Source organism: Girardinichthys multiradiatus, chromosome 13 (assembly GCF_021462225.1).
Source record: "Girardinichthys multiradiatus isolate DD_20200921_A chromosome 13, DD_fGirMul_XY1, whole genome shotgun sequence".
NCBI lineage: Eukaryota > Metazoa > Chordata > Actinopteri > Cyprinodontiformes > Goodeidae > Girardinichthys > Girardinichthys multiradiatus.
This window is the reverse complement of record NC_061806.1, coordinates 7247207-7270325: the sequence shown is the minus strand read 5'-3', so window position 1 is coordinate 7270325 and position 23119 is coordinate 7247207. Positions and strand designations below refer to the sequence as shown.

Below are 23119 nucleotides of genomic sequence, written 5' to 3'. Positions count from 1 at the left end.
AAGGGCATATATCTCATAACCTTAATTTGTCTTTGTCAGTTTTATAAACAACATACAATTTTAACTATAATAAGCCTGTCCAGTGATTCTGTTAAAGCATGTGTTTCCTCTGTGTTGAATTTGAGTCTAATTTGATCATTCTGAACCTGACTGGAAAAAGTCTAAACCTTTGTTGATCAAAATCCTGTTTTGAGGGGAAAAAGTGTCCCTGTCTGGACTTCCTTTTGTTTTACCATAAAGACCTGACCTAATGTTGTCATGATACTGTTGAGGATCAGCCCTGTTTTTGTAGTCTCTAATTGTTATTGTGAGGACCCTGAGTTGGCAGAAAGACAAGTCCTCATTTAATAGTTAATGCTGGGCATTAGACAGTTTAACTGTTTTTACCCTTTAATCAGGCAGTCCATGGGCTGGCCAGGACCTTGTTTACCACTTTGCAACTGCTGCCCAGACTGAAAGAACTCAAAATCCCAATTAGTCTCAGATCAGGAAACAATGTAAAATTAAATTCATCATGCCACATATACCCTAATTTTTAATTAGCATTGGCCACATGAAAGTGTGATTAAACTGTAAATACCAAATAAAAATTAAAAACCGTCTCTTCCTCATTTATTATGTCAGCAATACTGTATTCGACCTTATCTTGTTTTAACTTAGGATCCTGTTAAAAAAAAGTGTGCACAACTTTAGAGAGTGGAACCTCTTTGTTTCTCTTAAGGATTAAAAATAGTTTCCTACCGTTTTCAGGTGACACGCCAATTATTTTGGAACCCATACACGCTCCATCAAACTGTTGTTTTAAATTGTGGGGAATGCTCACTAATATACTTTTCTTCCCTGTTTCCTATGCTTGCTAAGTAGGGGACTCATTTACTCGTGATATCGCAGTCATTCTTCCGTTTCTCATGCACACAATGTCATTCTCTCTGTCCAACCAGACGGTACAGCACCGCTTCCTGGTCCAAATGAGGTCTTATTTCTTTAGACATCAAAGCTTATTCATAGTAGAGTATTCAGTGAGCTAGCGTCTGTTAGCTTAGCATCTAGCAGTCAAATCCAAAGTATTATGTGTCCCCCTCATGCTACTTCCGCTAGCTCACTGTTATCAACTTACATACATTTACACTGGACAGTTGATGTAACACTTTTATGTTTACATAGCTGTATCTCAAAAAGGGAGCCAGCAGCTTTTCGACTTTTCTTAAGAAAAAATCAGGAGAGGTATCGAAACTCAAGACCCCCCCTCAGCAGTTCTTTTCAGACCTCTTATGGAGGCCCAGGACCTAATAACCTTAGCCGAGTATGCTCATCTATCTCTGCTTGTTTACTCAGAAGGAAGCAAGCAGTTTTTAGAACATTTAAGAAGCCCAGGGAGCCATCGAAACCCATAATACTTCCCCTCGGCGGCACTAGTCAAAACCTTAGCTGAGTATTTGTGCCTCACTCCGGGAAGTAGTTTTTTATATAGCATGCAAGGGAAAACTATAAACTCCAAACCTGCTCCCGTAGACTATAGTATTCTCAGAAGGCCGGACCTTTCCTTCCCGCATTCACACCGCTATAGTTGGACAACTTTCCCACACATCTTATATTCTTCTCTCATTTTCTCAAAATCTCACTAAAAACTATCTGAACCATTTGTCTGCCTCCAAGGGTACAAAAATCCAGCTCAGAACCAACAACACAGCCAAAGTGTTTTTAGGAAAAACACTGAAGATTTTAAGAGGAATCTCCTCACCTTGTAATGTGCGGCAGGCTGTGGTATCCAGTCCGTTCGTGGACCCTAGGCAGTGGATAAAGCGCTTCCAGGGCATGGGCGGACACATCAGTTTGTCCGAACTACCACACCCTCTTGGCGGTCAGACGCCTCAGATCTCCCCCAAATACTTTTCCCCATGCCATCATCTCTGCTTGCAGTCACTTTCTCTTAAAAGGAATGACTTTCAAACTGTTCAATACTCTCAACACTTTTATTTTAAATAAGGCAGAGGAATGGTTATAGAGATCAGCACTGAGGCTCCCTTGCTTAACCCTTAAAATTTATATCAAACTGTAGGTCACTGAGGATTATTATCCTATCCTAAGAAAAGCAAAAACATTAGCATTTATACTTTATCATTCTGGTCTGTGTGAAAGCTCATTTATAAGTAATAGTAAGCAAGGTTATTCCTAACACTCACAAACGGTGGTCTGTTTGTCAGGTAGTCTTTGATCCAGGAGATTGTTGAGGCCTCCACCTGAGTCTTCTGGAGTTTCTGACTAAGCAAGTCAGGTTGGATTTTGTTAAATGCACTGGAGAAATCAAAGAACATGATCCTCACAGTGCTGCTGGCTTTGTCCAGATGACAGTGGATTTGTTGAGGCAGGTGTATGATGGTATCTTCAACTCCAATTCCACAGCGATAAGCAAACTGAAGAGGGTTCTGATACATTATTGTTTGCTTACTCAGGTGGACCAACAGGAGTCTCTCTAGGATCTTCATGATGTGGGATGTCAGGGCAACAGGACTATAGTCACTGAGGACTGATGGGTGAGTTTCCTTTGGTATCGGTACCGGAACAAGACAGGAGGTCTTCCACAACACTGGAACCTTCTTCTGGGCCAGGCTAAGGTTGAAGAGGTGCTGCAGAATCCCACAGAGCTGCTCTGCACAGGCCTTAAGGACTCATGGCTGACACAATCTGTTCCTGCAGCTTTGTTCCGGTTTAGTTTTTCCAGTTGCCTCTTTACCTGACTTTTTCTTTTTTTTTTTCTTTTTTTTTTAAATCGTGTCCTGTCTGGCAGAGTAGCGCTCAGAGCTGTTGTCTGAGTGCCAAGAAAAAGCCTAACAGATTTACTTTCACAAGTGGAGCATTACAGCTAATGCTTTAAAGCTCTGCTTGATATTTATAAAAATAAACTTTATTAGAAACTGCTTTGGGATTATTTCAGTTGTTACAGACAGAGACAGAAATGAATAGGCAAAAAAAAAGAAGCACGAAAGAGAAAAAGGGTGGGCAAAAAGGAAAAGTAGAGAGAAGGAGAAAAGGATGGAGGAAAGAAAGAAGGATTGAAGAGAATACAAGATAACACCCTGCTTGCTTCTACACCTGCAGAAAAGTTCATATTACCAGCTTTTTTACCGAAAAGTGCATGGTACTTATCAATGCAAGATGTATTTAGTGGTAAATGCAGCTCAATACAGAACATTTGTGTATCTGTTAACACCTGAATCTAAAAACCTGTGGGTCTGTGAGCGCGCTTGTGTATACAAGGTTTCTCCATAAAAATATGCAATAGTCCCTGCCCCGTCTGCTCAAATGTAGTGTTGATGCGTGTTGTTGTAGTGTGAATTTAAAAAGAAAAACAGGCGGGAAAGAGGGTCCCCGCACCCAGAACCCTCAATGTCTACATGCAACTTAACCCTTAAAGGTGAGCGCAGGCACCAGAGGTAATAAAATACCCTCACTCTTGATGCCATTGACCACGCTCACACCCAAGGCCCTGCATGTGAATGCCATGAAAATGTTATAAATGAGTGTCTTAAGTTGTACAATAAAATTGGGGCAGAGGCTGCCATGGGACCGCAGAGATGGAAAACCCTTGCGGCATTCCAATCATGCACCTGCACCCCAAGGCCCTACATGAGTGGTAGTGTGATGGAGTGGCCGGAGGGAGGTGTTCGGGTATGGGGAGGGAAGGACTGGGTGGCAAAATGCTCTCCCAGGGAGCCAGCCCCATGCGAAAGTGCACCCCTGTGAGAAGAAGACCCACACCATTCAGGTCCAAGAACATGCCCGACACCCATACCCCTGCCAGAAGTGGCCCCGCAAGAAAACCCAATCGAAGCTCACAAAAGGCAGAGAGCCCACAGAGCCAAAACCAAAACCCAACAAGAAGCCGAGAACAGTCCACCCGGAGATCAACCCCGGCCAGCCCGCCTGACCAAACCATGCAGACCCCTCCGACCCCCCTCCCCCAGACAGAACCGGGACCAGCTGCAGGAACCGGAACCCAGACAAGGAACCAGAATCCGAACCAGAACCACCCAGGTCCAAACAATGCCCATCCCCACCCAAGGCCAACCACCCACCTCCTCCCCAGAAGAAAACCTACACCCACCCCAACATTCAAACAACTCTCAGAACACATAAGACATTAGACACTTTGATAAGTCTTCACATATCAGGCGCCAAAACCTCTGAACAGGTGTACATAACCATAGTGCATGGATGTAATTGTCAGGTATATTGCCTGTGCAGTGTAAGCAAGTATTAGACGATGCAAACCCTGTCCTGAACATCTGTTGACCTGTATAGTATACTCTATGGAGGAGTTTATATTGTATTAATTGTAAACTGGTGTTACTAGTCATTTTTAAAGTTTTGGAACATATTTGAGACCAAAATGTTTGGTCAAAGTTAACTGATAAGTCCACCTCCCATTTCATAATAGAAAGGGAAATTGATTCATCTAATTAGAAAGTGTCCTGTATATCTTAGACATTCATTTGGGGGGGTTGAGCTTTAAGAACTCTAGTACACATGATGGCATTTGTAACCCAACGTTTTTAAGCCTAAATGTATTTTTTATGATAGATTTAATTTGTTGATGTTCTAAAAAATGTATTCTTGTCCACCCCATATTGTATAATTAATCTGTTAAATGGGATTAACTGAATTCCTTCAAATATATGTTCCAGGTATTCAATTCCTTTACTCCTCCAATCTGGAAAGTTTATCATATTATTTTTTGTAGGATGTCAGGGTTGTTCCAGATGGGTGTGCGTCTGCATGGGATTACTGAAGACCCTGTATTCCCACCATGCTGTCAGAGAGGTGCTGAAATTGAGGCTTTTAAAGCATACATGTCGTTTTATATTTGAGCTAATAAATGGTAGATCTGAAATCTTAATATTATTGCATAATGTCTGTTCTACGTCTAGCCAGGGTTCATCTAGAGGACTGTGTTTAAACCATTCTGAGATGTATTGTAGCCTATTGGCTAAGAAGTAATGATGAAAATTAGGCAGATCTAGTCCTCCTTTATCTTTGGTCTTTTGTAGCCTTCTTAAGCTAATACGCAGGGGTTACTCTTTCCAAAGAAATGTAGTGATGGAGGAGTCCAGAGATCTAAACCAGTCAGATAACGGTTTGTTTGGGATCATTGAGAATAAGTGATACATTTTTGGCAAGACCATCATTTTATTGAAGCAGCCCTGCCCATGAGTGATATGGGTAGAGATATCCATCTAGCAAGATCATCTTCCACTTTTTTAAACAGCGGGATGTGGTTTATTTTTCTTAAGTGTGCCAATCTAGGAGACACATTAATAGTGACGCGTTCTGAGGTTTAGTTTGACCAAAGCGCAGACAAGAGCTAGGCAGCAGCATGTTTAAAGGAGTCTTATTCTTTATTTTAAGAATAATCCAAAAGTTTCCCAAACGTAGCAAGAACGTAGCAAAAGCACTGCAGGTACAAAACAATAAATCAATATCCAAAGACTTACAAAAGTTGACTCTGCAGGATCATAGTTAAACTCAGAACATAATCAAGATCAGTGAACGGGATTGTGAACGGAAGGAACCAGCGAGGAACAAAGGAAAACAGAGAGCTTATGAACAGAGGGAAGTTAAGTATGGACCAATGAGAATGAGAGGTAGGAAATCAGGGGAGATGGAATTCAGGTGTGGACCAGGTTGTAGAGAACTGAGGGAATGTGAATAGTTGCTAAGGTGACAAGGCTATAAAACAAAACGAAACACGAGAGCTAAACCATAACATACAGTACAGACCTAAAGTTTGGACACACCTTCTCTTTCAAAGAGTTTTCTTTGTTTTCATGACTATGAATATTGTAGCTTCACACTGAAGGCATCAAAACTATGAATTAACACGTGGAATTATATACTGAACAAAAAAGTGTGAAACAACTGAAAATATTTGTTATATTCTAGGTTCTTCAAAGTAGCCACCTTTTTGCTTTGATTACTGCTCTGCACACTCTTGGCATTCTGTTGATGTGTTTCAAGAGGTAGTCATCTGAAATGGTTTTCCAACAGTCTTGAAGGAGTTCCCAGAGATGCTTACCACTTGTTGGCCCTTTTGCCTTCACTCTGTGGTCCAGCTCACCCCAAACCATCTCGATTGGGTTCAGGTCCGGTGACTGTGGAGGCCAGGTCATCTGGAGCCATACCCCATCACTCTCCTTCTTGGTCAAATAGCCCTTACACACTCTGGAGGTGTGTTTGGGGTCATTGTCCTGTTGAAAAATAAATGATGGTCCAACTAAACGCAAACCGGATGGAATAGCATGCCGCTGCAAGATGCTGTGGTAGTATGGTTGTAGCTGGTTCAGTATGCCTTCAATTTTGAATAAATCCCCAACAGTGTCACCAGGAAAGCACCCCTACACCATCACACCTCCTCCTCCATGCTTCACGGTGGGAACCAGGCATGTAGAGTCCATCCGTTCACCTCTTCTGCGCCGCACAACGACACGGTGGTTGGAACCAAAGATCTCAATCTTGGACTCATCAGACCATAGCACAGATTCCTTTTGTTTCCTTGTGTTTTTTAGCCCAAACAAGTCTCTTCTGCTTGTTGCCTGTCCTCAGCAGTGGTTTCCTAGAAGCTATTTTACCATGAAGGCCTGATTCCCAGAGTCTCCTCTTAATAGTTGTTCTAGAGATGTGTCTGCTGCTAGAACTCTGTGAGGCATTGACCTGTTCTCTAATCTGAGCTGCTGTTAACCTGCAATTTCTGAGGCTGGTGACTCGGATGAACTTATTGTCCGCAGCAGAGGTGACTCTTGGTCTTCCTTTCCTGGGGCGGTCCTCATGTGAACTAGTTTCGTTGTACCGCTTGATGGTTTTTGCGACTGCACTTGTGGACACTTTCAAAGTTTTCCCAATTGTTCGGACTGACGGACCTTCATTTCTTAGAGTAATGATGGCCACTCGTTTTTCTTTACTTAGCTGCTTTTTTCTTGCCATAATACAAATTCTAACACTCTATTCAGTAGGACTATCAGCTGTGTACTGTATCCACCTCCTGCACAACACAACCGATGGTCCCAACCCCATTTATAAGGCTTGAAATGCCACTTATTAAACCTGACAGGGCACACCTGTGAAGTGAAAACCATTTCAGGTGACTACCTCTTGAAGCTCATCAACAGAAAGCCAAGAGTGAGCGAAGCAGTAATCAAAACAAAAGGTGGCTACTTTAAAGAACCTAGAATATAAGACATATTTTCAGTTTTTTCACACTTTTTTGTTCAGTATATAATTCCACATGTGTTAATTCATAGTTTTGATGCCTTCAGTGTGAAACTACACTCTTTGAATTAGAAGGTGTGTCCAAACTTTTGGTCTGTACTGTAAATCCTGAGGGAAAACATGACAACAAAACAATACTCTAAATAAGAACTGAAAACAACAAGAATCATGGAACCAGGACAAAATAACCTAAATAACCAGAAAAACATAAGAACCAAGAATAATGATTAGCTAAAGTAAACAGAAAAACTAGAGGGAACAAAACACCATAACCTGAGATCTAACTAAAGAAACCCTAAGTACAAAAGTAAACAAAACTAACACTGACTGAACCAAACAGGGAAATGAGGCAGAAGATGTGAAGACTTAATAAATACAAAACAAGATGTAAACAATAACTAAAGCTGGCCTAACCAGAAGAAGAACTAGAATATAAGGAACTATAATAGAAAGAACAGAAGGGAAACCTCGATGAGGAGGAACAGAGAAAATAAACTAGTAACCAAGAAAAGTGAACACAATACCAAGCCATAAATAAACACAGATATGCTAAATGAGAAACTAAACTAGAGAATACAAGGAAGACAAGGGAACAAAACCAATAACAAATATAACTAGAAACCTGCAAGCAGCTTTGAAGGCCCTCGCACCCCTCAGCGCAACTCGGGCTGTTGAGTTACCGCAGGAGCCTGGCATCGCCTCATACACGCCACCGACGATGACACTGCTTCACTTCAACACGTCGTCACTAAGTGGTACTGTGAGCAACATGTCATATGATCTTCGGTCATGCAGAGTTTCGGTCTGGCAAAAAGCATTCAAAATTTCGAGTAAATCGGACCTTCCAGAAGGACGCTGCAGTCGCTTGTTTGTTTGTGGGTGGGGCAAAAACGACATCATCAATTGACCGTGTCAAAATGTCAATCATTAACTCATGATCATGTATACTACATTTTAAGTGGATCCGATGATGTATGAGGGAGATATAGCCCTTGAAGTGTCCTAGGGGGCGCTATTGATCCAATTTTAAATGTAATCCAATAGAGCTGTTTAGGGGCTGACAAAGATCAACCATATTCAGTTTGAAGTGAATCGGACCTTCCATATGGAAGCTACAGTCATTTGTTTATTAGTGGGCGGGGCTAGAGTGATGTAATGTATTGACTGTGTCAACATGTCCGGCATTGATACATGATGATGTACAGTAGAGGGTGACACGGGAGTGGATTTTCTCTCCTGTCCCATCCCGCTCCCACAGAAAAATGTCTTGTCCCATCCCAATCCCAGGCCAGCATAACGAAAACAATCCTGTCCCGTCCCACTCCTAGTAAATTGACTCCCACTCCCATCCCGCTCCCATTCAGAACGACTCCCACTCCTGTGCCACTCCCGTTTTTGTTTTTTTCATTTAGTCTTTTGGCAATTTCTTTCTTTGAAGGACCAGTTAGGTCCCTGTTTTTAGCTGTAGTAAAGGCCAGTTAAAGTAAAAAGAATAATAATGAAGAAATAATAAAATATCAAACAAGGAAACAGACCAAGTCTATCTTAGTTGAAAAAACAAAATGTACCTAGTTGTATTTTACTTATTTATTAAGTGATTGTTTCCTTTGAACAATGACATTACTTTTATGTTTCAAGTTGTTGGAACAAAAGAAAAATACACCCAGCAAGAGAACTGTACTTGTTGAACAAAAGTGCAAAAAGGCAATACCTTCACAATTAAGAAACTGTACCTCAATGGTTCACAGTCCTGGTCCTCAGGGACCCCTTCCCTGCACGTTTTAGATGTGTGTCTGCTCCAGCACACCTGATTCAAATTCTGACATGACCTCCTATACAGGCATCAAGAATGGAGGGTCAAACTGGACAAAATTAATACAATAAAATCATCATTAAATAAATAAATGTTGTGAATGTCCCATAAGTGAAGTAAATGTAACATGAAAGAAATGTAACATTAAATGTGCCATTAAATTAAAGGTACCATTTATTTATTTAATACATCATTAGAAACAATAAATATACCATTATATCATGAAATGGACTATTATGCAATTAAATGTGCCACTGAATAATTAAGTATAATTTTAAAGACGACATGACGTAATTAGTGGTACACTTAATATTTAATGATGTATTAAATAAATTGTACATTTATTGGTACATTCAATTTTTTTCTATTTCACAACATATTTATTTAATATCTTCCCTTAATGAAGCCTTTCTATACGGAGCCCGCGAGGGTACATGGGGAATTTTTTTCTTTTGCGTTCCCACGCAATAGTCTTTGCGTTATTTCGCAATACTTTGTGGGATAGTTTCCAAACCAGATAACTGCAAAAATGAAACAAACACTACACCCGTTTTGAGATTTATTGACTTTTATTTTGAAATCAGCCTTAAATAAAATTATCTCCAAATCAGACTAAAAGACAGTTTTTATCCACAAGCTGTCAAACAAACTAGTGAACAATAATACTGCACGAAACCACATCTGTGACACTTTGTTTGCTTATTACTGCTGCATGATGTGTACTTTTTTTTGTACGCCATTAGTGTTTTTGTTTTTATCGTGATTTGAACGGTTCTTCTTATCCTAAGCATTTCATTGCATTGTTGACTGCGTGTTAACCTGCATATGACAAATAAACCATATCAATGACATATCAGTACTGTTTGTTTTATGAGCATTTTGTCATTTGTGCTGCTGTTCCAAAATGCCGAACGCAAAAGTATTGCGTGGGGATGCAAAATAAATTAATTTCCCCATGTCCCCTCACGGGCTTCCGTACCTTACCTCTTAAATCTTTAATGCACATGCAGCAATTTTGTTGGTCAGATGAGACTTGACACATGTTGGTACTTTTGGTTTGATGAATGAAGAGATGCAGGGCTGATTTAATCCAGAAATTGCCAAACAAGTGTCCCTTAATCACTGGTGTCCTTGATTACGACTAAACACGTTTTACAAGCAGCCGACTGCATGTTAACACCGCTACATTCAACTCTCCTGAAGTTCGGTAATATTTGAGACTTTCCTGTCAGCTCTATGAGTTTAATAGATAAGTCCTTACTTCTGACTTTACGTTGCAAATCCAATTTTACCACATCCAGTTCTCCACCTGCGTTTGCTCCCTCCATCCTGAACCCAGGTGGAAAACATCGAGCAGAAGAACTGTTGGTTTGTGGGTCCTGTAGTTCGTTTGACTCGCATTATAGTATAGGCTTCTTGGAAAAAAACTACACAATGGCGGCGTCGATCCAAGTTTTTTTTGTCAAAGTTTAGAACAAAGTCTCAGTTTTACATTTCCAAAGACAATTGATCCTAGTTTATTTTCCCTCCTATTGGTTAGCTCCCGCTCCCGTCTGCTCCCGTTCATTTTTTATCCTGTACCGTCCCAATCATGTGATCTTTACTGATGCTGTCTCCCGTCCCGCGGGACTCCCGTGGAAATCCCGTGACCCGTGGGACTCCCGAAAAAATGTCAGCCTCTAATTTGCACCACGCGCATTGCGGGCTGTTCGCCGCGAGGCACTGCGCTGTCTGGCTTGGTGGGACTACTCAATTGATTAGTTATCAGCAGCAATCTGTCCAGTGCTAAGAAGCAAGACAAGGTTGTGGCTGCATGAAACCCTCTTGTCCAGAGAGCAGCTTGGAGAGTTCAGGTTTGTGAAAGAGCTCAGTTTTCACAGCGACAGATTCCATTGCCTACCTACAATAAGCTGCCTGACTTAAAACACACCTGAAATGCCTACTTGACAGACAAATTGTTGCTGCTGCTTTCCTCCCGATGTCCCTGTAACGTCTCAAACTTGTGACAAAGGCCCAGTTCACACAGGCAGGCAAATGTGGCCCAAATCTTGTTTTTTAGAACAAGTATAAACGCTCATATCTGGCTCATATCTGACTTTTTCAAGTCACATTTGAGCCACATTCATATGTGGTTCTAAATCCAACTTATATCTGATCTTTTGGAATGTGACTCCAGTGGGAACAACCAATGCAGATTAGATGTGACCTTTGACGTCACTTTCCGTCGTATTTGTCACAATTTTGCGCCACCCAGCAGGAAACGGTACCAGTTAGCAAAACAGACGAGGGGCTGGAATTGTACTGCACAATGGAGAGACAGTGAGACATTAAAGCTTGTTAATAAAGAGAGATAAAACTTTATTCAAGCCTAATTGAAAGGCTCATAGGAACCATCTGGATGTGGTACGTAGTTTGTATTGTAAAATTTGTATTGTAATGTGAATATCTTCCCCTGCCGCAGTCCGACACACTGAATTGCATCAAGTGTTCTGGCTGTGGAGTTGAGAGGAGAGGCGCTGACATATATGATTAAAAGTTGCCCTCGACATGATAAAGTTGTGATAAACTCCCTGTAAAGTTGGTAACATCCCTGCCCCACCATTGCTGGCTGTGTCTCCGCATCCAAACAGTTTGTTGTGCTGAATTGGCAGTCAAATCTCCCTAAAACGGAACAATGAAAAGTTTCACTCTCCTTTTATTCACGTGTTTCCCACACAGCACCCGCTGACAATAAATGGCTTCTGTTGTGTACTTCAACCATAACACCTATTTCTCCGTGTTTACTGTTATGCTGCGCTTGACGACGCTCGTATTGTTCTTATGCACATGCGGGTCAGTTTGGAGCTGCAGCATTTTCAAAGTAATGTGAACGACCACACAAAAAAAATTAAATTTCTGAAAAAATCTGATATGAGCATTAAGACTTGAAGTGTGAACGTAGCCAAAACGTTCAGGGCATTCAGAAACGCACAATATCTACTTCTCAATTTTGCTTTCTGCTCTTTCCTGCTGATCCCCTTTCAATTGGCTGCATCCCTGTTCGTTACTGTGCTCTGTCGTCATTGTTCAACTATCTTGAACTTAAAGTTCTTACTGTCCACACATGTATTTTGGGTTGAAGATGAATCAAATGTGTGTTGGCTAATCAGAGGAAAGATAAAATTCTTCCAATTTTTATTAGGGGAACTACAATGGGAATGTGGTAAAAGCTGTCAGTTTAAAATATATTTGATTTAATAAATACTGTTCCTAAGGTTAATTAAACAGAGGTTAAAATGGTGATTAAAAGCAATGGTTGAAAGCACAAAAAAAATTTATGAGTATTAAAGTAATGTAATTGGTTACAATAGGAATGACTACGGTGTTCATAGTGTTGTATTGTGTTCTCATCGTTAGAAGTGTAGTCAGTACGTGATGAGCCGAACTACAAATAATGCACCAAATGCACTCCTGATAACATACGTCTCTGTTTTTGCAGTGCATGAAAAAATAAAATATGTTACATGGGAGATGAGTTGGCCCATCATTTCCTGCAGTGTAATAATAAGCTAATCAAAATAATGATGAGCATGTAAATAAGGTAGCCTACCAAACATTTTTGATGTTGTGTGACATTTAATTTAATTTTGCTAAGTTTCATAATCATAACTCACATTTCTTAATCCAATCTAAATTCTATGTACTTTCTATTGATTACAAGAAGCACTTTTTTTTTTTGCAACAACCAATCACAGCTTAGCGTCACACCTAGCAACATGGTCAACCACACCTCGTCACTAACATAAGAACTTTTGTTGTCTCCTCGGTCAGTTGCTCTCAGCAACTAGTTGAATCACTCTTAAGCTAAGACTCCTGGGCAGGCATTTTTAGGCTAAGATAGGTTCTCTCTAAGAGTATCAGAATCTTTTGATTTTTTGATGCATACATTATTCGAATATGCTTGAGCAAGGCTTTTTGTGAAATCTATTATTTATAACTTGAACTAAATTGAACCTTTGGGTATGTCTAGGTTTAGGCAAAACCAGGAAAACATTTTTCACTCAGAGCATGTCTCTGTGAAACCTGTTGATGTTATTGCCTGTGGGGCTGTTAATGATATGCACAGACCTTAGTGATCTGGGTTGTGGTGGTGGTGCTGATAGTCTCAGAGGTGATGGTCTGGGCACTCAGCAGCACTCCTGAATCCTTCTCTGCTAGGTTTTCCACAGGCTGTCAAAGAAATGCATAGAATTATTAACTTCTCAAGACCAATATACTGATCTCATTTTTGTCTATAATTTTGGTGTTGACCTCAAAAATCATTAAAACTCTTTAACTCTTGTATTGGTTAGAAAAGTTAGTTTGATTTAAAGGTATCATTGCATTTATCCATAAAATCCAATGTTATATGTTAGGTAAGATTTTAATCAAAACACTTTTATTTGTAACAATGTAAATATCCTCCCCTATGCTAGTTTAACCTTTAGTTTCAGAAGATTTTCTTTAGATTTACTAAAAACATTTTCAAACCCTAACTGTTGCTAAATAGGTTCATTAACAAAACTTTGAAAACGAGTGCCAAAGTAAACAAAATCCATTGCTAAATGTTCAAGAAACATCTTGTGAAACACAACTAATGGAATTGCTAACTAGTTGCAATATCATCAAGACAAATCTTAGTTACCCCATGCAGAAACAAAACTGCGATTAGAATCACATTTTGCTCCTACTTCTTTGGAAACAACTTATTCATGAAATGTTTGTCTAAACTGAGTTGTGCCTACATTTCAGAATCTGCATGCAACCTGTGAGAGACTGTTATAGCAATGTAAGATTGATCAGTTCAGTGCTAGTTGACTGTAATCCGAGCCATGCCAGCAGTTCGGAATGGAATTATGTGTCAGCCAAGTTTATCAAATTCCCACACAATGCAATTCTAAATGCCAACACTGAAGGGTAATTTGCACCAGGAACTGATTTTCCTAGTATAAATGGAGCTATCAACTGCACACATTTTGCTCTAAAAGCACCATAATATTACTCTCCCTGATGCACAAGCCTGCCCACCTCCAAATATAGCCCTGACCTTTTTTGCAGATTAAACAGTTTTAGAGTATTCAATGGTAGTTATGTGCATTAACGAATGCATTAAGCTTGACATGTCTCAACCACTTTCTTACTCAAGAAAACTTTTGTATTCATTAACCAAGAGTATGTGTAAACCATATGAGTGATGTATAACATTTGCACACAAAATCCAACTATTTGTCACATGAGGCTCTCTAATTCATGTTCCCTAAAGCTCTTTCTCCTAGCTGTAGACATGACTTGTTTTTCAATATATATTTTATGAATTTTTATAGGTAAACATAAAAATACATACACAATACATACATACATACACAAACAGCCACCTTTTATACAAAAAAACCCGACAAAAAATACAAAGAAAAAAACACAACACAATAGAGGGTAGACACAACATAGCTGGTGGTTTTACAGCATACTTACTAGTAAAAATGAGCAAAGTGAATATCACTTAAGTGTATCCATTATACTCAGAACTGGTCTCCAAATTTTATGGAACACACTTTTGCAGTTAGTCAAAGTGAAACTTATTGTCTTAAAATTGAGCCGCATTTCAAAAATAGGGGCTTTGTCAGACTTCCAAAGGAGAAGTATCATCTTCCGTTCCACTAGTATAATCGATGACACCCACAGCATTTCCATTTTGTCCCATGCCAATTATTATTATTTCAATTGTTATGGACACAGAGTCAGAAACGAAAAGGAAAAAAATTGAAGCACGAAAGAGAGAGCTGGGGCAAAAAGGAAAAAGGGAGAGGAGAAAAAATGGAGGAGAGAAAGAAGGATAAATAAAATACAAGATAACATCCTGCTTGCTTCTACACCTGGAGAAACATACATAATAACAGGTTTTTTTTTACCAAAAAGTGCACATTACTTGAAGAATGTAATTGCAAGATGTAATTAGTGGTAAATGCGGCTTAACATAAAACCTTTTTTGTATTTGTTAACACCTGAATCTAAGCACCTGTGGGTGTGACAGTGAGCGTACTTGTGTATACAAGGTTTCTCCATACAAATATGCAATAGCGAGTGTGAGGAGCCACAGACCGGCCCCCTGGACCTGAGACAGACACGGAAGATATCCGAGCCATAGACATCCAAAAGCCTCGATAGATAATCCAGAGGCCTCTGTAGACATCCAAAGGCAAGGGAACTCCAGGAGAACCACCGCCGGGACTAGGGGTACCTCTCATCAGCACCAATGTGCAGAAGCCCCAGGGAGCTGCAGCGACGAGCCCACAGGCCCCACTGGCAGCTGTCTATACCGGAGCAGATCCAACCATGGACCCTGAGACTCTGGGACACATCACTCCCCAAGCAGAGGCCCGACAGAGCCCAGGGGCCCAGTCCCCGGCATGCCGCCACCGGGAGAGAGCCGGCACATACCAAAGCACGTAGCCCTGGACACCAAGAACCACAACAACACCAGGGACAGGGGCAGAGACACCAGCCACCATATCCTATATCCGATATAGGCCCCTAATTTGATGAGGGGCCTAAACTGATCCAGGAGAGGGAGCAGCACACACAGTCACAATCACACATTCCCACCCTCATGCGTATACATAAAAACACTCACACCCACGCACCCAACTTAAAGGTAAACAACAATGGATGTCGTACACTCACATTCCCTATACATATTCCATTCTGCCCCATAGGTCAGTACCCATAGGGGCAACCAGCCCCAGGACCCAGGAGGTTATCCCCTTCCCTCCGTTGGTGGAGACAGGCAGACCGCCCCAGCACCCTCCAAGACTAGTGCCGTCACCGCCCGAACCCGCCCAGACCCCAGTCCCCAATGTCCCCATCCCCACCTGGAGAGGGAGCCATGTACAAAAGAGGGGCCTACCTGATCCAAACGAGCCTGCCAACCAAAGCCGCCACAGGATGAAACAGTCCCAACCCCCCCAATCTCAACCCCATGAGCACTCCCACCCCCCATGAACCTCATCATTAATTTTCCCACCAGGGCACCCCCAACCAGGACACAGATATTGAACACACCCTCACAGGTGAACCCCATCCCTGAAAAGCCAACGAAAACAAAGCCACACAGCGCGAGACCCATCCTGCCCCCCACCACACAGCACGCTGCGATGGCAAGTTTTCGACCCTGTTTCCTGCATCTGGTTTATGCGTCTGCCTGCCCCTTGCCTGACGTCTCATTGACCCTGTTTCTGTCCTCGGATTATTGAGCCAGCCTTGCCCTTGGATTATTCAGCCTGAAGTCACCTCTTACCTGCGTTGTGGAGATCACTGCCTGCCACCCACCGAGGTTTCCCCTTTGGGTTTCAAGTTCTACTCAAGACAAAATCAGTGATTCCCGGAAGCTGTGTGGAGTGACGTTTTCCTGTGGCTGAATAAACCTTTTAAATCTTCAGTACTGTGTCTGGCGGAATCTTGGGTCCGCCTGTTTCTGATCCGTAATAGAAAAATCTGGCCAAAAATGGACCCATTGCCAGAACAACAGTGGCGCACCCACGTTGATGAGACCCTTTCCTGGTTGGGTTCCGGCTTGGAGGAAATAATTTCAACATTACGTTCTGGCAATCTTGTCTCTGAGCCGCCACCGTCACAAAGAAACCATGCCCAAGTGACACGGACAACAGCAGAGGTAAGGGAGCCATGCCTATCTCTGCCTGAGATGTTCAGGGGAGACCCAGACCAGTGTCGAGCTTTCCTAACTCAGTGTGAAATTCATTTTGAGCTTCAGCCGTCATCCTTTCCCACTGAACATTCCAAGGTGACTTTTGTTATATCTCTGCTGGCAGGAAAGGCGAAACAGTGGGGGACTGCTGAATGGCAAAACAGGTCTGCATCTTGTAACTTCTATGAAACTTTTTCCAAGGAACTCATTCGAGTTTTTGACCCTGTTATTCCAAGTCGTGAAGCCGCAAGAGGATTACTGTCCCTCAAACAGGGTGATCAGCCTGTCTCGTCCTATATAATTGACTTTCATTTGTTGGCCGCAGATAGCCGTTGGAATGAGGCAGCACAGATGGATGCAATCATGCAAGGACTAAAGGATCAAGGATGAGTTAGCGACCCGTGATTACCCCTCTTCCCTGAAACAACTCGAGGACCTGGCTGCTTGCATTGATATTTGGCTGGCAGAGAGAAGGAGGGAGAAGCGACATGAGGAGGGTCGCTCATCATTAACTCAGGGTTCTGCACACCGGCATGAGAGAAGGAGCCGGTCACCTCTCACTGAGGAAAATGAGAATTGTTGCAGTTGGGCAGAACCAAGATTACCCCTGAGGAGAAAGATCGTCGGAGAAGATTCAAGCGAAGAGAAGAGAAGGGACATTTAGCACTCAGGTGTCCATTAAAAGGACAGGCTCAGCAGAGGAAGGGAGGTCTCTACTGAGCCAAAGTCAGCTAACTGCCTCCTCCTTCTTGTTTCCTGCTCATTTTCAAACCTCTTCCATGTCTCTCCAGGGGGCCGTGTTTATTGATTCAGGAGCAGACACTGAATTCATGGACGAAACATTCGCAAATAAGAACGGCTTAAAAAGTATTCCGTCAGCTGACACACGAAACGTGCTAGCATTGGATGGTCACAGCATGAACAATTCACACCTCAGGACGGAGGAGATTACATTAACAGTTGGAGGTAATCATCAAGAAAAAGTAACTTTCATGATCATTAATTCACCTGAACTTCCTGTAGTCCTAGGGGCCTCCTGGTTGCAGAAACACAACCCTCACATTGACTGGAAGAAAAAAGAAGTTCTGGGTTGGTCTGAGTCATGTTCCGCTGACTGCCTTTTGTCTGCTGCTACGGAGGTCAGTGTGGAGAATGAGGTTGAGGAGACCTACCCGGATTTATCCAAGGTACCGCAAGAATACCGTGATTTAAAGGAAGTATTTAATAAGATCAAGGCCACAGCTCTGCCACCCCACAGACCATATGATTGTGCTATTGATTTGTTTCCTGGCACATCACCCCCTAAAGGCAGACTCTATTCATTGTCTGGTCCAGAGCACAGGGCCATGAAGAATTATGTTGATGAGGCATTAAAGGCAGGGCACATTCAACCTTCTTTCTCTCCTGCAGGTGCTGGTTTCTTTTTTGTTGGGAAGAGGGATGGTTTGTTGAGACCATGCATTGATTATAGAGGCCTTAATGAGATAACAGTTAAAAATAGATACCCCTTATCACTCATGAACACAGCTTTTGATCAGATCCCGGGAGCCAAGATATTTTCTAAGCTGGATCTAAGGAATGCATATCATCTGGTCCGAATCAGAGAAGGGGATGAGTGGAAAACGGCTTTCAACACGCCTACGGGCCATTATGAATACAAGGTCATGCCATTTGGACTTACTAACGCTCCTGCAGTTTTTCAGTCATTGGTCAATGACGTTCTACGAGACATGGTGACATTCGTATTTGTTTATCTTGATGACATACTGATTTATTCTCAAGATCTGGAAACCCACAGAAAACATGTCAGAGCTGTTCTCCTGCGTCTTCTCCAAAACCAGTTGTTCGTCAAGGCAGAAAAATGTGAGTTTCACATAACTACTACTTCCTTTTTGGGCTTCATCATTTCCCCAGATCAAGTGCTTGTCGACCCCTCCAAAGTAAAGGTCATATTGGAATGGCCTGTTCCAACTGATCGCAAGCAGCTTCAAAGATTTCTGGGCTTCGCAAACTTTTATAGGAGGTTTATTAGAAATTACAGCCTGGTTGCTACTCCCCTGAACGCTCTTACCTCTTCCAAGGCGAAATTTGTGTGGAATAAGGATGCAGAGAAGGCCTTCAATAGGTTGAAGGAACTCTTCACGTCAGCTCCAGTGTTACGGTCTCCTGACCCAGAGAGACAGTTTATCGTGTAGGTGGATGCCTCAAGCACTTGGGTTGGAGCCGTATTAAGCCAAAGAGGTGAGGATGATTGTGTTCACCCATGTGCCTTCTTCTCAAGGACTCTGTCACAGGCTGAGCGGAATTACGACGTGGGAGACAGAGAGTTGCTGGCCGTCAAGTTGGCATTGACAGAGTGGAGACATTGGCTGGAGGGGACTAAGGAGCCGTTTATGGTGTGGACTGACCATAAGAATTTGGAGTACCTGAAATCAGCAAAAAGGCTGAACCCCAGGCAGGCAAGGTGGGCTCTGTTTTTTGGTTGTTTTAATTTCTCCCTGTCTTACAGGCCAGGGAGTAAAAATGGCAAACCTGACGCCCTATCCCGGATTCAAGAGCCCGCAGAATCTCAGTCTGCGGGTGAAGAGGAGTTTATCCTTCCTGAGCCCGTCAGGTTGTCTGTGTCCCGAGTTGAGGTGGAAAGGGAGGTCCAGGAGGCCATTAGGGATCTGCCTATCCCACCATCATGCCCACCAGACTGTTGTTTTGTTCCTGAACGCCTTGTGCCAAAGGTACTGGAGTCTTGTCATTGCTCTCGTCTCGTTTGTCATCCGGGAATCAGCAGAACGATTCAGACAGTTCAAACTCAGTTTTGGTGGCCATCGCTGGTTAAGGATGTTAAAGACTTTGTTTCTGCATGCACTCAATGTTGCCAGGCCAAGTCTTCCCATCGCCCCCCTGCGGGGTTGTTGCACCCATTGCCCATTCCCCCTCGCCCATGGTCACACATTGCTATGGACTTTGTAACCGGTTTACCAGTGTCAAATGGTCACTCTGTTCTACTGACCATAATTGACAGATTTTCTAAGATGGTTCATCAGGTGCCCCTGGAGAAGCTCCCGTCTGCAATGGAGATGGGTGAGATACTGACCAAATACTTTTTCAGGCTACATGGAATTCCTATTGACATTGTTTCTGATAGAGGACCCCAGTTTGTGTCACGTTTTTGGAAGGAGTTCTGTTCTTTGTTGGGAATTTCTATCAGTCTCTCTTCAGGTTTTCATCCTCAGTCTGATGGTCAAACTGAGAGGGCAAACCAAGAAGTGGAAACCAAACTTCGCATCTTATGTGAGTCAGACCCGACCAAGTGGTCACAAAATTTGCCCTGGGTTGAATACGCCATGAACTCTATGCAATCAAGTGCCACTGGTTTGTCCCCTTTCCATGTTGTGTTTGGTTTCCAGCCACCCATGTTTTTGGTTCAGGAGAGAGAGGCTAATGTTCCTTCCGCCCAAGCAGCTGCCCTAAGGTGCCAGAGAACATAGAGAAAGGCCAGGAGGTCAATGATCAGAATGTCACTGGTTCAGTCAAGAACGGCCAACCGGAGACGGACCCCTGCCCCTAAGTGCCACGTGGGGCAGAAAGTTTGGCTCTCTGCCAAGGACCTTCCATTAAGGGTAGAGTCCCGGAAATTGGCACCCCGATTTGTTGGACCTTTCCCAATATCCAAGATCATCAACCCTGTCGCTGTACGGCTGAGATTACCCAATTCCATGAGGATTCACCCCACGTTCCACGTTTCTCAGGTCAAGCCCTTCATGGAGCCCCGACTGCTACGCAACCCCGAAAGCAAGCTCCAAGCCAGCATATGCACATGCAATGAACCATACCACCAGTGCCAGCCCTGGAGTCAAGCAGACCCCTTGACGCACCCCGCCCACCACCATGCTCAAGGGAATAACGCCGGCCCAGCAAGCCGAAGGGTGCCACAGAAAGGCCACAGTACACACAGCAAAGAGACAGAGGCTGTCTCAAGACTTATATAATCCAACTAAAGGTTTCTATACTGGTTAATATTAAGAAGGTTTTTATTTTTCCAATTCATGAGGATAGTTTTCTTAGCAATACATAAGGCAGGGAAAACCATGTGAACTGAAGTTGTCTCTATGGTTACATCATCATCTAAGTTACCCAACAAGCAAACTGAGGGGCAAGGTAAATTATTATATATATATTATATCTCAGACCCTTTGATAAGTCTTCACATATCAGGCACCATAACCTCTGAACAGGTGTACATAACCACAGTGTGTGGATGTAATGTCAGGTATATTGCCTGTGCAGTGTAAGCCACTATTAGACGGTGCAAAAACCCATTCTGAACATCTTGTTGACCGGTATAGTATACTATATAGAGGATTTTATATTGTATTAATTGTAAACTGGGGTTACTAGTCAATTTAAAAGTTCTGGAACATATCTGAGACCAGAATGTTTGGTCAAAGTTGATTGATAAATCCACCTCCCATTTTGTAATAGGAAGGGAAATTGATTCATCTATATTAAACAGTGTCCTGAATATTTTAGACATTAATTTGGGGGGGTAGGGGGATGGGTGGGTGAGATTTAAGAACTCTAGTACACTTGATGGCATTTGTAACCCAACATTTTGAAGCCTAAATTAATTTTTTATTATAGATTTAATTTGTTGATATTCTAAAAATGTATTCTTGTCCATCCCATGTTGTATAGTAAGGGCCTGATCTTAAAAAGGTTTGCGTGTAAAAAACCGCACGGAAACCCCTTTGTGTCAGCAGAGCTGATCTACAAACGAGGTGGTAATCGGATTGCATGTGCAAAGTCAGTGGAACTGCGGGCGCAAACATTTTGTATGTCTGCCTTCATTGATATACACAACATATGATAATGACCCAAATGCGCAAATTTATGGGAGGATGATATGCAAATCTCATCCCTTACCACCGCAATGCGATTTTCAAAGCCTGAAACGGTTTGCAGGCCCAATTTTTTGCATGTGTATTTAGCACGTTTGAAATGCAGGTGCTAACTGGGACGCAAAAATGTTTGCTGTCACGTTGGCCAGAAGGAGGCATAGACAGAATGACAGATGACAGGGATTCTGTTCATGTGCCAACAGATTTTGGGTCGTCAAAAATAAAAATATTAAAAATAGATGAGAATAGAGGATTCTATGTATGATTATCTAAGGTCTGATTTGGAGCCAATCATAATCAAAAGCCATGATATTTCTCCTATGGTAAAATTCCTTGCAACACTTCATTCAACATCATTCCAGCGTAACATCACTGTCAGTCATCATCTGCTGAAAGGCGCACAAACCTAATCAAGGCAAAATGGGCACATAATCAAGCGCGCACAGCCTGTAATCGCACATCATGCAAAAGACCCACTGTGCTTTGATGTTGTTAATATAATTAATAGGAAAGAACTGTTATGGATGTATGATTCTGTGGCCTTTTCTAATCATCTATTTGCTGCCCTAATTAAATATATCTGCCCTTGTGGGCTATCTGCTGCACCGCTCACTGCTACAGCTTACACAACATAACTGTTGATATCACATAAGACGCAATACATAGTCAAAGATAAACTGATACAAGAGGATGACACCCTTTAGGAGGGTTAAGAACAGGCATAGATAAAAGCAGGACTCACGCTCCATTCTTTGGTTCTCTCAGTTCATCCCTAAGATGGGCTGAGGGGGGCCCAGTACCGAAGGTGAATGTCACTCTGTATCTGCTCAATTGTATACTATGTACACTGATCATTTTGGCATTAAATCTTGATTTTATACTTAACCATTTCTCATTATGTCACAAGGTAAATACTTTGCTGGTTTTACTGGTTGGGTCTCGGAACTGGAGAGAAACGGACCCGGTGATGCACAGGGAGGAAAGAGAGCAAAAACTTCCATTTTACAACAGAACTAAAGACATTATAAACCGGATTAAATAGTTCACTTGCAAACTGGGTGCTAAAGTCACATCTTAGCAGGTAAAAAATTACCATTTTAAGGCAGCTTTTCCATGTGATGACAAAGACTGTATGCTTTAACCTTGTCACTAAACAAGCATTATTGACAATAAAGTTATGTCACTGCAAGGCAATTGGAGCTGGATCAGTTTGATTACGTTGTTTAAATGTGGACATATGCCAGGGGAGGGTTTTGTTTATGCAATAAGAAATAATTTTGTGTCACCAAAAAAAAAATGTAAACAATCAAACACGTATGTATGTCGTTAAAATATTGACAAAACAAACAAAATGAATTTAGTAGAATCATTGGAAAATAATTTATTTTTACGTACATTAACATTTGATATAAGTTTTTGGCGGGACAG

At 42.1% G+C, this 23119-nt stretch overlaps 1 protein-coding gene across 9 annotated transcripts in view; it reads right to left on the bottom strand.

Moving 5' to 3' along the window:
* The window catches only part of epb41a (erythrocyte membrane protein band 4.1a), a 161180-nt gene that overhangs the window by 25462 nt on the left and 112599 nt on the right, over positions 1–23119 (bottom strand). For 4 of the 9 annotated variants that reach the window (XR_007041017.1, XR_007041016.1, XM_047383885.1 and 1 more), the window contains one exon: positions 13184–13285. The exons of the other annotated variants lie outside the window; for them this stretch is intronic. Coding sequence is in view for 2 of the 4 variants with exons in the window: in XM_047383885.1 (XP_047239841.1) it covers positions 13184–13285 (102 nt within the window). In the remaining 2 variants the exon portion in view is untranslated. The remainder of the gene's footprint in view (positions 1–13183; positions 13286–23119) is intronic. 9 annotated transcript variants of the gene reach the window in all.